This window comes from Guillardia theta (genome assembly GCF_000315625.1).
Source record: "Guillardia theta CCMP2712 unplaced genomic scaffold GUITHscaffold_49, whole genome shotgun sequence".
Lineage (NCBI taxonomy): Eukaryota > Cryptophyceae > Pyrenomonadales > Geminigeraceae > Guillardia > Guillardia theta.
In genome coordinates this window covers 96,341-108,380 of record NW_005434625.1, presented here as the reverse complement: position 1 = coordinate 108,380, position 12,040 = coordinate 96,341, and the positions used below count along the sequence as shown (strand labels likewise).

Genomic DNA, 12,040 nt, shown 5'->3' with positions numbered 1-12,040 from the left:
CAAAGAAACAATGAAAGTAACTCTCAAGGAGAGACAGGAATTTCACCGATGTCAACATTTGGGAGGGGAGCTTCATCATCATAATCGTCACGAGTCTTGCTCGACCTGTGTTGAGACTTTCTCATCACCTTCTGCTTCATGTCGTGAAAGGCCTGGGCATTGGCAACCTTGATCTCAAACAGATAGCACATCTCGAACAGATCCAGCTCTCCTGTCTTGTCACTGTCAAGGAGGTCGAAGATACATCTGCCGTCATCATCAGCATCACGTGTCAAACAATCGTCTCTTACCTCATCTCAGCCTCGGCAACGTATACCCCAACATGCCTCAGCCCTCTCTTGAACTCGCTATAGTCCACCACCCCGTTCTTGTTCACGTCCATGTTCATTACGAGCTTCTCTGCCTTGAGCTCGAGCTCTTCCAGTCTCCTCTTGATCTTCTTGAACAGCATCCAAACGTGGTTCTCCTTCCCTTGCAGGATCCGCCGCTGCACCTGCTGCATCTCGTACATCTTATCCGCCTCCTCCAGCCTCCCTGTCCTTCCCAGCAAAGGCTCATTCCCCTCCCTCCTCTTCCACGCCTCCAGGCTCAGCGACCGGAACATCTCCTGCAGGTCTGCCGTTCCACTCGCATCATGATCGAAGACGCTCACCAGCATCTTGTACTCCTCCTGCTCCATCCCGATCCCCAACCTCCGCAGCATCAGTTCCATATCTCGCGCCCGCATCCTAGCGACAGGTCGGCAACTCTGCTCCTGCCGGAGGACTCGCTCGAGGTCAAGCTTCATCTCGTCCAACCGGCTGACAAGTTTGCGTATCACGCGAAATTCTCCTCCTCCAGCTCCCTGCGACTGCAGGAGCCGCCTAAGATACCTCTCCCTTGCCAGCTCAGGGTTCGATGCTCCATTCACATCCTCCTCCTCCTCCTTCTCCCTCTTCTTGTGCTGCGCTCTTTCCTGCTCCCTGGCCTTGTCCTTTCCGATCACTTCAGGCTCCATCTCGGATGTTGCAACTCTCTGCACATGAGGCACAGAGCTGTCAGTGTGCGACCGGACTTAATGTTGCGCTGAACAAGCGAAGATTGCGATGGGACGATTGAAATGACAATGAAACATCAGGGTGAAGATGAGGGTGAAGGTGAGAAGGAAACAACAACGCTGTTGGTGAGCAGGAACTGGAAAGGAGGAGTGGAGGATGAGGACATGGCAGAGGAGCAGCAGAGGAGAAGGAGCACAACCTGGTCGACATCGAACACTTGCTGGAACAGCTGGATGTCGATGGTCCCATCCTCTCTCAGGTCGAGCCGCTGCAACAGTCTCCTCCTCTCTTCCTTGCCAAGAAAAATGTTGATGGAGCCCAGAGCCCGCTCGAACAGTTTGCTGTCCACCCTCCCCTCCCCTTCCTCGTCCATGGCTCGGAGCAGCGTCATAACGTCTTTGTCGAGCCTCCCAGGAGCATGTAGAGCGAAGAGTCTCTCTGAAATCCTCCTGTACAGATTTCTCTCCTCCTGCTGTGCTCCTTCCAGCACGTGCGCCTGAACTGTTGATTTCCTCCATGGCACCATTTGCAAGGGCCGAACGATGTCTCTGACCTCCCTCCCTCCTCCTCGCACTCTCTCCCTCGGAGTTCCATGGAGTGCGAGCACGAGAGCGTTGGGGTCGGCCTTCAGCAGGTCTCTCTCTGTCCGCCCCCTGACTCCCCTTCCTCGATTCTCGTCCATGAATCTCTCTCCCTTCCCCGCCTGCATCTTCAACGCGTCCCTGGCGTTGTTCCATTCCTCCACCTCCTCCTTCCTATGCTTTCCTCCTTGTCTCTTCTCCTGCTCTCGTTCTCGGTTCAGATCGTCCTTGTCGAGGATGAAGCATTGCTCCTCTCCCGTCGCTCCTCGCCCTGCCCATGTCCCCCTCGTCCTCCTCCCACGTACAACCGCCGCCATGCCCGACTGCTCTGCTGTCTTTTGTCAATCTTCTAATTGCTCTCTATAAGTCTCATCGCTGCCTTTTTGCCCTGCTCCACCTTCAAAATTTGAAATAAATCAAGTCTACCTCAGACTTATGTATTAGAAGCTCCACAAGACAGCAATCGGAGACCTAGACATTTGACCCGAAATGATCCTCTGCCTTCCTCTCTCACTGAACTTCCGAAGCATTTGACCGCCGGGACAAGCCGCTGTTGACTTACGACAAGAGGAGAACTGTCGCGAAGAGGAGAGGAAGAGAGGAGAGGAGGAGAGGAGAGGAGGAGAGGAGACTCCCGATGAGAGGAGAGCCAGCCGACTCAGCAAGTTGGAGAGGAGAGGAAATGACAGGCTAGGACAGGATTGAGAGGACCGAGAATAATGTACAGTACAGAAGAGGACAGGAGACGAGCCGTAAAGAAGAACAAGTTGGAATTGTTGTCATATAAGGTATCTTCTCCCTGACTGACTGAGATTTATTACGATCAGAGCTGGACGAAAACTTCCTCAGGCTATTCATCCCGGCCTCTCCGTCGCGGCACGTCATGGAGGGATACGACTGGTGTCTTGATGGCAACGACGAGCAGGAGGCGTTCTATTTCGACATGGACGGGCAGCTTGACATGCCGAGCAACCCCCGCGAGCACCTTGATCAGATCCACTCCCTCGCCGTGCAGAACTACATCCACACACACTTGCAGCGACGCTGGTGGCAGAAAGTTTGCTCCAGCCCTGAGATCGGGGGGTTCAGGCAAGGAAGGTGGCACCTGATACACCCCGACTCTTATTTCTCCATCCTCGCCTTTGTGGTTCGACGGCTGGTCCTGGCGTATACTATGATCGCAACTCCTCTGATGGTTGCCTTCTACTGGAAGCTCGAAGGATGCAGCAACTACCCGACTATCCAAGTACACCTAACCCTCCTCTCCTCCATTCCTATGTCGCTCCCTTGCTCTCTCCTGTTTCCCCTCCAGTCTCCTCCGATCTGTGGACTTGTTCCACCGTTGTTCTTCTCTTCCCCTCTTTTCATTGTGAGCTCCGAGTTTCCCTTCTTACTTTGCCATACAGGCCGATGTGTTTTGCGACGCATTTTTTCTTGTGGACATCGTCCTGCACTGCTTCACAGGAAGGAATCAGTGAGAGCGAGGAGAGGCTGTTGGTGTTCCATGACGCTCCTGAGCAGCTTGGGGAGATATATTGACTCCTGGAGCGTCGTTACAAGGATTTACTTGAGAAAACAGCTATGGTGTCTATCCTTGCTGCTGCTGCTGCGTTTACTGCGTCTGCTGCTGCGTGTGCATCTGCTGCTGCTGCGGCATCTTCTTCTTCTTCTTCTCTTTCCTCTTGCTTGTTTGACTGCAAAGCCCGCAGGCTGGACATTTTGACGTCCCTGCCTGCTGCTACCTGTGAAATCATCCTGTCACGACACTTTTGCTCCTCCCACACAGACACGATCGGTGAATGCTCGGCTGCGCTCCTGTCAAGTGTGACGAGCAACTTCAGTTGACTACCTGAAGATTGTTCGACTGGTCCGGATGGCGAAGATTTTCTTCCCAGACGACCTTCAGAGCTCTTCTACCTTCCTCTCCTCCTGGAAAATGTCTGCCGACGCCCAAGAGCTGCTGGGAGCAAGGGACGTCTGACATGCCAAGCAGGGTGCTGGACTCTTGGAACCCGATACCTCAGAACGTCTTGTCGCTCCTCCGATACTTCCTCTGGGTTGAAGCCCGAGCTGGTTGATTTTGGTGCTTGAACGGATGTTGCAGTTTACGTTTCTAGTCCATATCACTGCCTGTATTACCTGGGTCATCAAACTGGTTTCAACACCTGAGGTATAACTTGATGGCTGCTGGTGGTGCTTTGACTTGGACGGGACCTGTGCTGCTCTACCCTGCTCAGGAGGAAGTTGAAGACTTCTTGAAGAGATGGATCTGCAACAACAATCATCGATGCGGCTCGTCGATCGGTTACGTTCCTTGCCCTTCGTGCGACGATCAGTTCTCTCTGTGGCACAGGTAGCCTCGATGGTACATCAACCTCCTCCTTCTGACTTTGCATCTCAGATATGTTCTTATCATCTACTTTGTCAACACAATCTTCACCAGCGTCTGTCTCCCTCCCCTCCAGTCCTGTCGATGATTGTCATTCAGGTCGGTTTTGGCGATCTCAGCCCCCGCAACAGCGATGAAAGGTTGTTCACTATCGTCACACTCTACACTGGAACCATCATGTTTGCAACTATCCTGTCAGAGGTTGCTTCGCTCTTTCCTCCCTGCCTCATAGCCGTCTAATGCCCTTCAGGTTGAAAACATCATCGACTATCTCCGAGAGTTCAGCAGGAGGCATGCATACCGCCTGCAGGAAGGTGACCCGAACTTGTAAGGAGGAGCCCTAGGCAGCGTGTTGAACCTTCAAACGGCAGTCCGAGACTTCCTGAGGGAGGGGGGGCGGCAAAACGTCCTGGACGACAAAGTGAAAGAATGGATCCTCTTCGATGGACAGGTTCAATCAGACAACTTGATCCAGAGAGATTGTCTCTCCAGACTACCCTACCCCACAAGGAAACAAGTGAGCCTGCGATTTCTACTCCTCCTTTTACTGCGGTCCCATGAGCTTTCGTCGTTGAGCTCGATTCGCAGGTGCTGGAGTACCTTCACAACGAGAAACTTTATACTGTCCCCATGCTCGCAAGCTTGCGCAAGTCCTCTCCCTCCACTGCCTTCCCTTCCTCTGCTCTTCTCTCCTCTCTCCTCATCCTCATCTATCTCCATACCATCTCATCTCTCCAACAGATTCCCCACGGGGAGGGACTTCCTGCTGCAGCTCTTTCTGCATCTGCAGCACAAGACCTTTGCTCCCTTCAGATTGTTAGTCTCTCTTGATCATAGTCCTTCTCTGACCTTTCTCTGCTCCTCTGCTCCTCTGCTCTTCCCTTCTCCTCCTGTACCTAGATGTGCCGAGAGCGGAGAAGTCAGCGAAGGACTCTTCATCGTTCGCAGTGGTGTGCTGCAAGTGATTGCAACAAACTCATCCGACAACGCGTTCCTCGGCCCAGGTTCTACCTCGTTTCCTCCTCCTCCTATTTCTTTTTCTCCTCCTCCCTTTTCTTCTCATTCCAGTGCTCGTCCTCGTCCCCGGCTGCTTTTTCTTTCCTTTTTCTCTTCTGCACCTGCTGCTGTTTCTACCACCGTGGTTACATAAGGGGGGCAGGCGACTTCTGGGGAGAGTTCTCGCTCTTCAGCTATAACACATCGTGCCCGACTCTGCCTTCACTCTCTGGCATTTGTCATCGACATAGCATCATGGCAATCAGCCCGGTGATGCCTCCTGCTCCCTGCTCCCTGCTCCCTGCTCCCTGCTCCCTGCTCCCTGCTCCCTGCTCCCTGGTCGTCTGACCATATCCCTCGGCAGGTTTTCTGCTGGTTCCTTCCCTCCTCTGCCTTCCAGCACATTGCCCAGCACTTCCCAGGCAAGTGCCCAGCTGATGTTCTCCCTCTCCCCCTGACGAGGTCGCGCTAGAGCTCCACCCTGTCCTCCGCCTTGGCTACGAGATGACTTTCCGCAAGCGCAAGGGGCACGAGGAGGAGTGGATGAAGAGGGGAAACTTCTCGTTAGCCAGTCATGTGGACAGGATTGACGCACAGCTGCTGCTAGAGCAGAGGTGGGCCTCCTTTGCTGTCCAGCTCCTGTTGAGCAACAAGCTTGGGCGACTCCAAGACGCCGTCCTCTCCAAAGTCTCGCACGAGGATGTGATGATGAGACAGCGCGGGTCTCAAGTGAGTGCAAGGGGAGAGGAAACAGCGGAGCAGCAGGAGGGAGGGAAGCGCTTGCGCGAGGGGAAGTGCAAGGTTGAGACGTCAGCACACAGGAAGAAATTGATGCGGATCATGGAACAGCAACTTGACGCGCTTGCTGCTGTTTTGTGTGAAGTCGTCAAGGTTGTTGAGATGGCTCAGCAAGTTGTGCATGCTCGTATAGAGAGGCAGAGGAGGTAAAGAGATTGCAGGGATCGTGGTTGTAAACTTTGTACATGTATTAGACTCCAAAGAAATAATGTTACAATAGATGGTGATACGGAACTCGCGAGAGCTCCCCAAAAAAGTTGTCATCGTTGGAAAACTTCCATGCTGATCCGGATTAAAAAAACCATCATTGCATTACTGGTCATTACGGCTCTTCCTTCCGCTGCTTCTTCATCGCATGCCGATGCTTCTTCAAGAAATGCTTCTGCGCATGCGACCGGACCTGCAGCGGAGACCTTGTCTGAACGTGCGAGGATATCAGCTCAGCAACTCCTACCCCCAGTCCCACCGAGATCTTCCCATCTTTCTCTGCCTCTCGCTCTGCCTCTGGACAGAACTTGGCCAACCCCTCCAAGAACTTCCTGTGCTCTTCCTTGGACCACTGGGACTTGTTGAACTTGTGCCCGTCCCCGCTGCACGGCTCATGTTGCCCGCTGAAGTCGAAGCCCTCTTCAGGAGAGGAGAGGGTATCGATCTGCGACTTGGTCTCAGACGGCATCATCAGACTCCTTCCAATGCCTCCGAGGTTCCATCCCCGGCTGCTGTCGAGCATGCTCACATCAAGGTGAAGAGGAGGAGGCTTGGGTGGCTCCCACACGTTGAGATCCGATGGGTTGAAGTTGAGGTCGCAAGAGTCCCACGAGGGCAGAGGAAACCAGAGCCCTGCCTCGGGGAAGTAGAAGCAGTTGGTCTTGGACTCCATGCACGGGGACTCGAAGCACGAGGTACTCGAGCACGATGAGTTGCTGGAGCACAAGGTAGAATCCTGCGTCATCGAGCAGTGAAGAGAATCATTGTGAGGGGAAGGGTGAAGGATCTCATCGGGGAAAATTTCGGCGATGGCATCAACCAGACTTTTTGACGTCATTGAACAAAGCAGAGTTGCAACAAGTTTGTATCCTTTGATTGTCTCCCAGTGTTGAACGTTCACTTCTGCATTTCACAGCAGGACGAGCTAGGATCAGAGGATGGCAGGAGGAGGAGGAGGAAAGCAGGTACACTGGTGCAGAGGAGATGAAGGTGATAAATAGAAATGAAGACGGGGAGAGACGAGGTGGAGGACGTGGGGGATCAAGGATATGGGGGCGATCGTGGGGCTTGGTGACCAAGGCGTCAGAAATGGAATACCAGGAGGGGTGGGGTAGTTGCATTTCGAATGCACTGCATGGCATGAACCCTGCTCATATTATATAGAAGGGATCTATAGAAATTTATGACCCTGACGACTTTTCATTAGAAACCCTTAAGAGCACAGTCGGAAATAGGGGTGGTGGTTTTTGGTTCAGAAATAAGACGCAGGCTAAAAGTAATGTATGTACGGCCTCCTTCGTAGTAAATAGGTCTTTAAGATGTAGTAAACTTGGTCAGCATTAGAACAATGAGCTGAAAACACATTGTTTCGGATCATAATTCAAGATTTATTTTCAAAAGTTGGACTTTGGTGCCACGATCGACACTGACATCGGAGACAACCGCCGATGCCAACTTTTCAAAATCAAATTCATCTATCAAATTTCATTCCAAAATTCACAAATGTCAAAAGATATTTTCAAGGGCAAAAGATCTAAAAGATCGTGCCAACTGAAATTTGGGCCCCATGGCCTCCCTTTCGCAAAGGTAACATGGCTCCCTCTCATCACCCCCATTCTATCAGTGAAATGTACCCGTACTTCATAACGACTGAGAAGGTAGCAGCGTGACCGGCAGGCACCAAGATCTTGAGTCACGAGGACCTTCCGTTGTTCCGAGAGCCGGGTGCCCGGGGCCCGATGTCGTCCGATGTCGCCGTCCTCCCACTTAGTTCATCACTCAAAGTCCTCGTACTGAATTTTAACTTAAAAACTTTGAGTAAACGAAATTCATGGTCGAAACTGGCAGCAGTCACTTGTGAGAGAGTTTGAGGGCAACGCAACGAGAGAGATACATTGTGTGAACAAGATTTATTGAGACTGTGGTGAGATCAGACAACAACCTCTGCCGGACTCTTAGAGAGCAATCTTGCTGGCTGACTGAGCCAGCGCGCGAGCATACAGGAAGAGAGCGACGTGAAAGATGCAGTGCCCCCATCCTGAGAAGAGCTTCTTGTTGAGCACGGGGATGAAGGACATTCCTCCTAGCCCCATGCTGAGGAAAGCAATGACGAAATTCTCGTAGTCTTGTCTCCACGCCATGGGAGCGTTGTACATGCAGACGCTGATCATGACGGGGACCCATCTTCTGCCATCGTTGGATGTTGACGCATCCCATAACAAGATTATTGCGTACACGTTGTAAACAAGGTTGATGAACATGTAGAACATTGATCCGGAGAGAGCGTATGCGAACACTGTCCCCAAGACATGCTGCATACTCTGATCCAGCCGGCGCATGTCGTTGTCAAGTCGATCCTCGTACCGGGAGAATGCGACGCTCATGTGATAGGTGAAGGAGACAGGCAGGTGAGAAACAGTTCCGAGCAGCAGCAAGATCACCAGGGGATGCGGCCAATTCATCGCGAAGTGAGAGAGCGCGATAGTCGGGAACAACATCGTCACAGCATTGAAGAATTCCTGCAATGGGGTCATGGCGTAGAGCTCGGCATGGCAGACATGTGAAGCTTCCTTCGCCATACTCTACTGCATCCTACTGATCCCCTTCACTTCACTTCGCTCACAAGCATGCGGCTCCCGCGACCCTCTCCCGTGCCCAGTAGCACTGCAGCTGCGGTGGACATTGTGAGAGGTAGGGGAACACATAAAGGGTCGGTATGAGGGCTTCCGATCCCTCCAAAGAGCCTGTAGAGAGCCACTCCGAAACCCATGGCGGCAGTGCGGCGAGTGGAAGGGGAGGAAGGCAAGGAGGCGATAAGGTAAGCGGAGAAGAAGAGGATGGCAGGGGATGATCGTGGGTTGGAGGAGAGAGAAGGCGGCTCCTGGATGGGGCGCGGAAGGAGATGAGGGCGGGAGAGGGTTCGAAGAATCGGAGGATCGTTATTCGCGGGAAAGAATTTCATGCTGAGAGAAAAGGGAGGAGTAGTTGGCGGAGAAGCAGAGGTTGGAAACAAGACAAGAGGAGGAAAGGAGCAGAAGGAGGAGGAATCGAGGCGGAGGGAGCATGCGATTGTTCTACGTCCTTTGATGTCTTCGAGCCTCTCTCATTGCATGTGTCAGTCTGATCAAGGACGGTAAGCTTGACCGTCCGGTCGTGCTGGTCGGTTTCATCGAGGGCTGGCCTGCGAGGAAATGGACGCCTTTCTCCCTGGTGGGCTACCTAGACGCTGTTCTCAGCTGATGTCCAGCTCCAGGCTCAGGGACCCCTGGCTGAGGTCACGACGTCCTTCCGCTTCGGGGCAAGAGGATCCCAGGAAGTGACCAGAGAGGTGAAGAGGATGTGGTAGAGGTGGAGGAGAAGGGCAAGTTGATGGCTGCTTGCAGAATGATTGCTTCTTCAAGTCCCTATCTTTCCGAGACTTCTTCCTCTGGAGTCAGGAAGGGAACGGTGTTAGCAAGGACAACGCCGCCCTCGACAAAATCACGAGGAGTCTGGGCGGGTAGGAGAGGCTGGAGGGTCAAGTGATCTGCGGGGAGGAAACCTGGATGTTGTTGAGGACTTTTGATCCTGCTCCGCCAGGAGGAGCAAGGGAGCGTACTGGGGCTACGCGGACTACAAACGGTTTCACGAGCTCTTCCGCGGCTTTCCCCAGAGTCAGGCTGAAAGAGTTTTTTCTTGTTTCCTCACCCCCCACGACAGATGGTGAAAGTTTCGTGGACTGGAGTAGCGTTGGCGTGGATACTACTGGCTACGTGGTGAGCCCGATACTGATGTCCTTCCACTGCCCTTCTCTCCTGCCTCCCAACTCTTACCCGTCCATCGCCCACAGCACAGCAACTTCTGGTATGGCAGCGCCGGGTCGGAGGCTCAGGTTTGACCCCATCGGTTGTGAGACGACGTGTTGACGGGAAGCAGTGTCACTACGACACGTACGGTTACAACCTCGTCGCCCAGGTGCGGGAGCTGGAGGAGCAGGGGGAACGGCTGACGTGTTAGACCGCTAGCTGTACGGAGAAAAGCGTTGGCTGCTGTTTCCTCCTGGTCTTGTTGGCGATGGGAGGCTGGGCTGGCAGCTGAAAATCTGAGGAACAGGGGACAGGAAGGGGCTGATGCGCCCGACGAGGATCCCGTATGAGGAGAGCTCGGTGTTCAGTGACCTCAAGTTCAAGAGCGCCGGGGTCAGCAGACAAGTCTGCTGTGCTCGCTTGCTCATTGTTTGTTCAAGGAGGTCCCAGGCGGCATGGAGGTTGTGCTAAAACCAGGAGAGGTGCTAATCCTATCGCAACTCCCTCCTTCTCCTTCTCTTTCTCCTACTCCTTTTCCTTCTTCTCCTTCTCCTCCTCGTCTCCTCCTCGTCCTCCTCCTCGTCCTCCTCCTCGTCCTTCTCTTCCTCCTCCCCTGCTCGCCTTGTGCTTCCCCTTGTTCATGTCGTGCGACCTAGCCACTCTCCTCTTGCTCCCCTCTCTCTTTCAATCCCTCCCTCTCTCCTCTACCTCCCTCTCCTCCTTCCCTCTTTCCCAACCTCTCCCCTTTTTCCTTGCTCTTTTTCTCTCCTCCTGTTCAGCTTCGTTAGGTCCTCTACGTTCCGCACTATTGGTGGCACCAAGTTGAGGTGAAGTAGAGCCTTCTTGTTGACTTGCCTCACCTTGAGCCGCATCTTGTAGGCTCTGTCAGACAGCATCTCAGTCAACTCATGGTGAGAAGAATCACCTGCTGCTGCTGCTGCTGCTGCTGCTGCTGCTGCTGCTGCTGCTGCTGCTGCTGCTGCTGCTGCTGCTGCTGCTGCTGCTGCTGCTGCTGCTGCTGAATGCCGATGGTTGTGGTGTCGGTGATGATGATGATGATGAGGAGGAGCAGGAGCAGGAGCAGGAGCAGGAGCAGGAGCAGGAGCAGGAGCAGGAGCAGGAGGAAGGCATTATACATGCCAAGTAAAACAAAAGTGGATAGCAGAAAGGGGAGGAGGGCGTGTGGAGGTGTATCGTCTCTCTTCATGCGATCTGAGGAGCTGTCAGGGTGGATCTTCCCGTTCCAGACTCGTTCGAGAGAGTGAAGGAAGGAATCGTGCGGCTGGTCGCCTGTAACTTGCATGTAAGGAGACGGCCAGGAGGGAAGCAGGACGAGTGATGGTGGAGCAGACGAAGAGACTGAGGACAACAGACGAGATGGCAATGCGCACAAGCAAGAAGAACCACGGGGAGGAGGAGGAGGAGGAGGACAACGATTGGATCAACCCGACGGAGGAAGTCAGGGGGCTTGTAAGTTGGTTCTTTACTTGTCAAGCTCAAGCTGAGCATGTGGCAGGCGTGGGACATGGAAGCTCTTTCGGTGGCAATGAGCGATTGCCATACAGTCAGAAGAGAAAAAAGTGGCAGGTGAGGGGGCAGGGCGGCTCTTGTTGTTGTCTTGTAGGAGATGAGACGGGAGGACTATGTAGCAGCAGAGCTGCTCGTGCTTGTGCTCCAGCCTCTGCTCCAGCCTCTCCTGTTTCTGCTGCTGACACAGTCGCAGAGGGGCTCCCAGGTTGCTGGAACTGATCAAGTTGCATCAAGTTGTCAAAGCTCTTACTCACCCTCGAGTCGTAGAGGTCTGCGGCCCTCCCCTCCCCTTCCAGCTGACCCCCAGCTCAGGCTGCTGCCCGCCAGCTGATTCTTGACCACTTCGGACCTGATATCGGTCAGCTAGAGATGCGCTGGTGAAGGCTGGGCTGACGTGGATGCAGATCTCCCTGAGGTGGAGAGCAGCTGGGGAGAAGAAGCAGAGCTGGGAGGGAAAGCAGCGAGATATGAGGGAGGTATAGAGTAGGAGGGAGGAGGGAGGAGGGAGAAAGTTTCATTCAGGATTTATTGATGGAAGCTTCAGGGAAGGAGGATGGAGCATCTGCTGCTTGCGAAGCTGCTGAGAGGTCTGTGAGGAGGACTTTGCTTGTTCTTACTCATTAAGATCCTCTAGCTCGCCGTCTGCCAAGAGACCGAGGGCGTAAAGGAGCGCGAGTGACTCGGGTTGATGCCGTTGAGACGTGAGCATGTCTTGCT

General features: G+C 53.6%; 6 protein-coding genes across 6 annotated transcripts; 3 read left to right on the top strand and 3 right to left on the bottom strand.

The window, feature by feature from the left end:
• Positions 1-23: 23 nt before the first annotated feature.
• GUITHDRAFT_110983 (hypothetical protein) lies at positions 24-1,935 on the bottom strand (the record flags this gene model as incomplete). Its single annotated transcript, XM_005829860.1, has 3 exons — positions 24-246; positions 291-1,015; positions 1,237-1,935. 3 exons carry the CDS (start codon positions 1,933-1,935, stop codon positions 24-26), a joined length of 1,647 nt encoding a protein of 548 aa, XP_005829917.1.
• Positions 1,936-2,501: 566 nt separating this feature from the next.
• Positions 2,502-4,338, top strand: GUITHDRAFT_110982 (hypothetical protein; the record flags this gene model as incomplete). Its single annotated transcript, XM_005829859.1, has 8 exons — positions 2,502-2,864; positions 3,025-3,092; positions 3,612-3,675; positions 3,723-3,788; positions 3,856-3,971; positions 4,020-4,062; positions 4,107-4,208; positions 4,258-4,338. 8 exons carry the CDS (start codon positions 2,502-2,504, stop codon positions 4,336-4,338), a joined length of 903 nt encoding a protein of 300 aa, XP_005829916.1.
• Positions 4,339-5,507: 1,169 nt separating this feature from the next.
• GUITHDRAFT_140805 (hypothetical protein) lies at positions 5,508-5,951 on the top strand (the record flags this gene model as incomplete). Its single annotated transcript, XM_005829858.1, has 1 exon — positions 5,508-5,951. The coding sequence occupies one exon, from the start codon at positions 5,508-5,510 to the stop codon at positions 5,949-5,951; it is 444 nt and encodes a 147-aa protein (XP_005829915.1).
• A 172-nt stretch (positions 5,952-6,123) lies between these two features.
• GUITHDRAFT_110980 (hypothetical protein) lies at positions 6,124-6,681 on the bottom strand (the record flags this gene model as incomplete). The annotated part of the gene is made up of 1 exon (XM_005829857.1): positions 6,124-6,681. One exon carries the CDS (start codon positions 6,679-6,681, stop codon positions 6,124-6,126), a length of 558 nt encoding a protein of 185 aa, XP_005829914.1.
• Positions 6,682-7,912: 1,231 nt separating this feature from the next.
• Positions 7,913-8,706, bottom strand: GUITHDRAFT_153400 (hypothetical protein; the record flags this gene model as incomplete). Its single annotated transcript, XM_005829856.1, has 1 exon — positions 7,913-8,706. A coding segment is annotated over exon 1 (426 nt), but the record flags the coding sequence as incomplete, so codon positions are not given.
• A 70-nt stretch (positions 8,707-8,776) lies between these two features.
• Positions 8,777-11,988, top strand: GUITHDRAFT_110978 (hypothetical protein; the record flags this gene model as incomplete). The annotated part of the gene is made up of 21 exons (XM_005829855.1): positions 8,777-8,826; positions 9,128-9,218; positions 9,262-9,336; positions 9,392-9,507; positions 9,588-9,661; positions 9,708-9,763; positions 9,838-9,879; positions 9,924-9,962; positions 10,013-10,049; positions 10,101-10,186; positions 10,234-10,275; positions 10,582-10,620; positions 10,673-10,704; positions 11,021-11,096; positions 11,144-11,263; positions 11,310-11,380; positions 11,517-11,592; positions 11,636-11,681; positions 11,728-11,799; positions 11,868-11,910; positions 11,958-11,988. The coding sequence occupies 21 exons, from the start codon at positions 8,777-8,779 to the stop codon at positions 11,986-11,988; spliced, it is 1,314 nt and encodes a 437-aa protein (XP_005829912.1).
• Between the last annotated feature and the right edge of the window lie 52 nt (positions 11,989-12,040).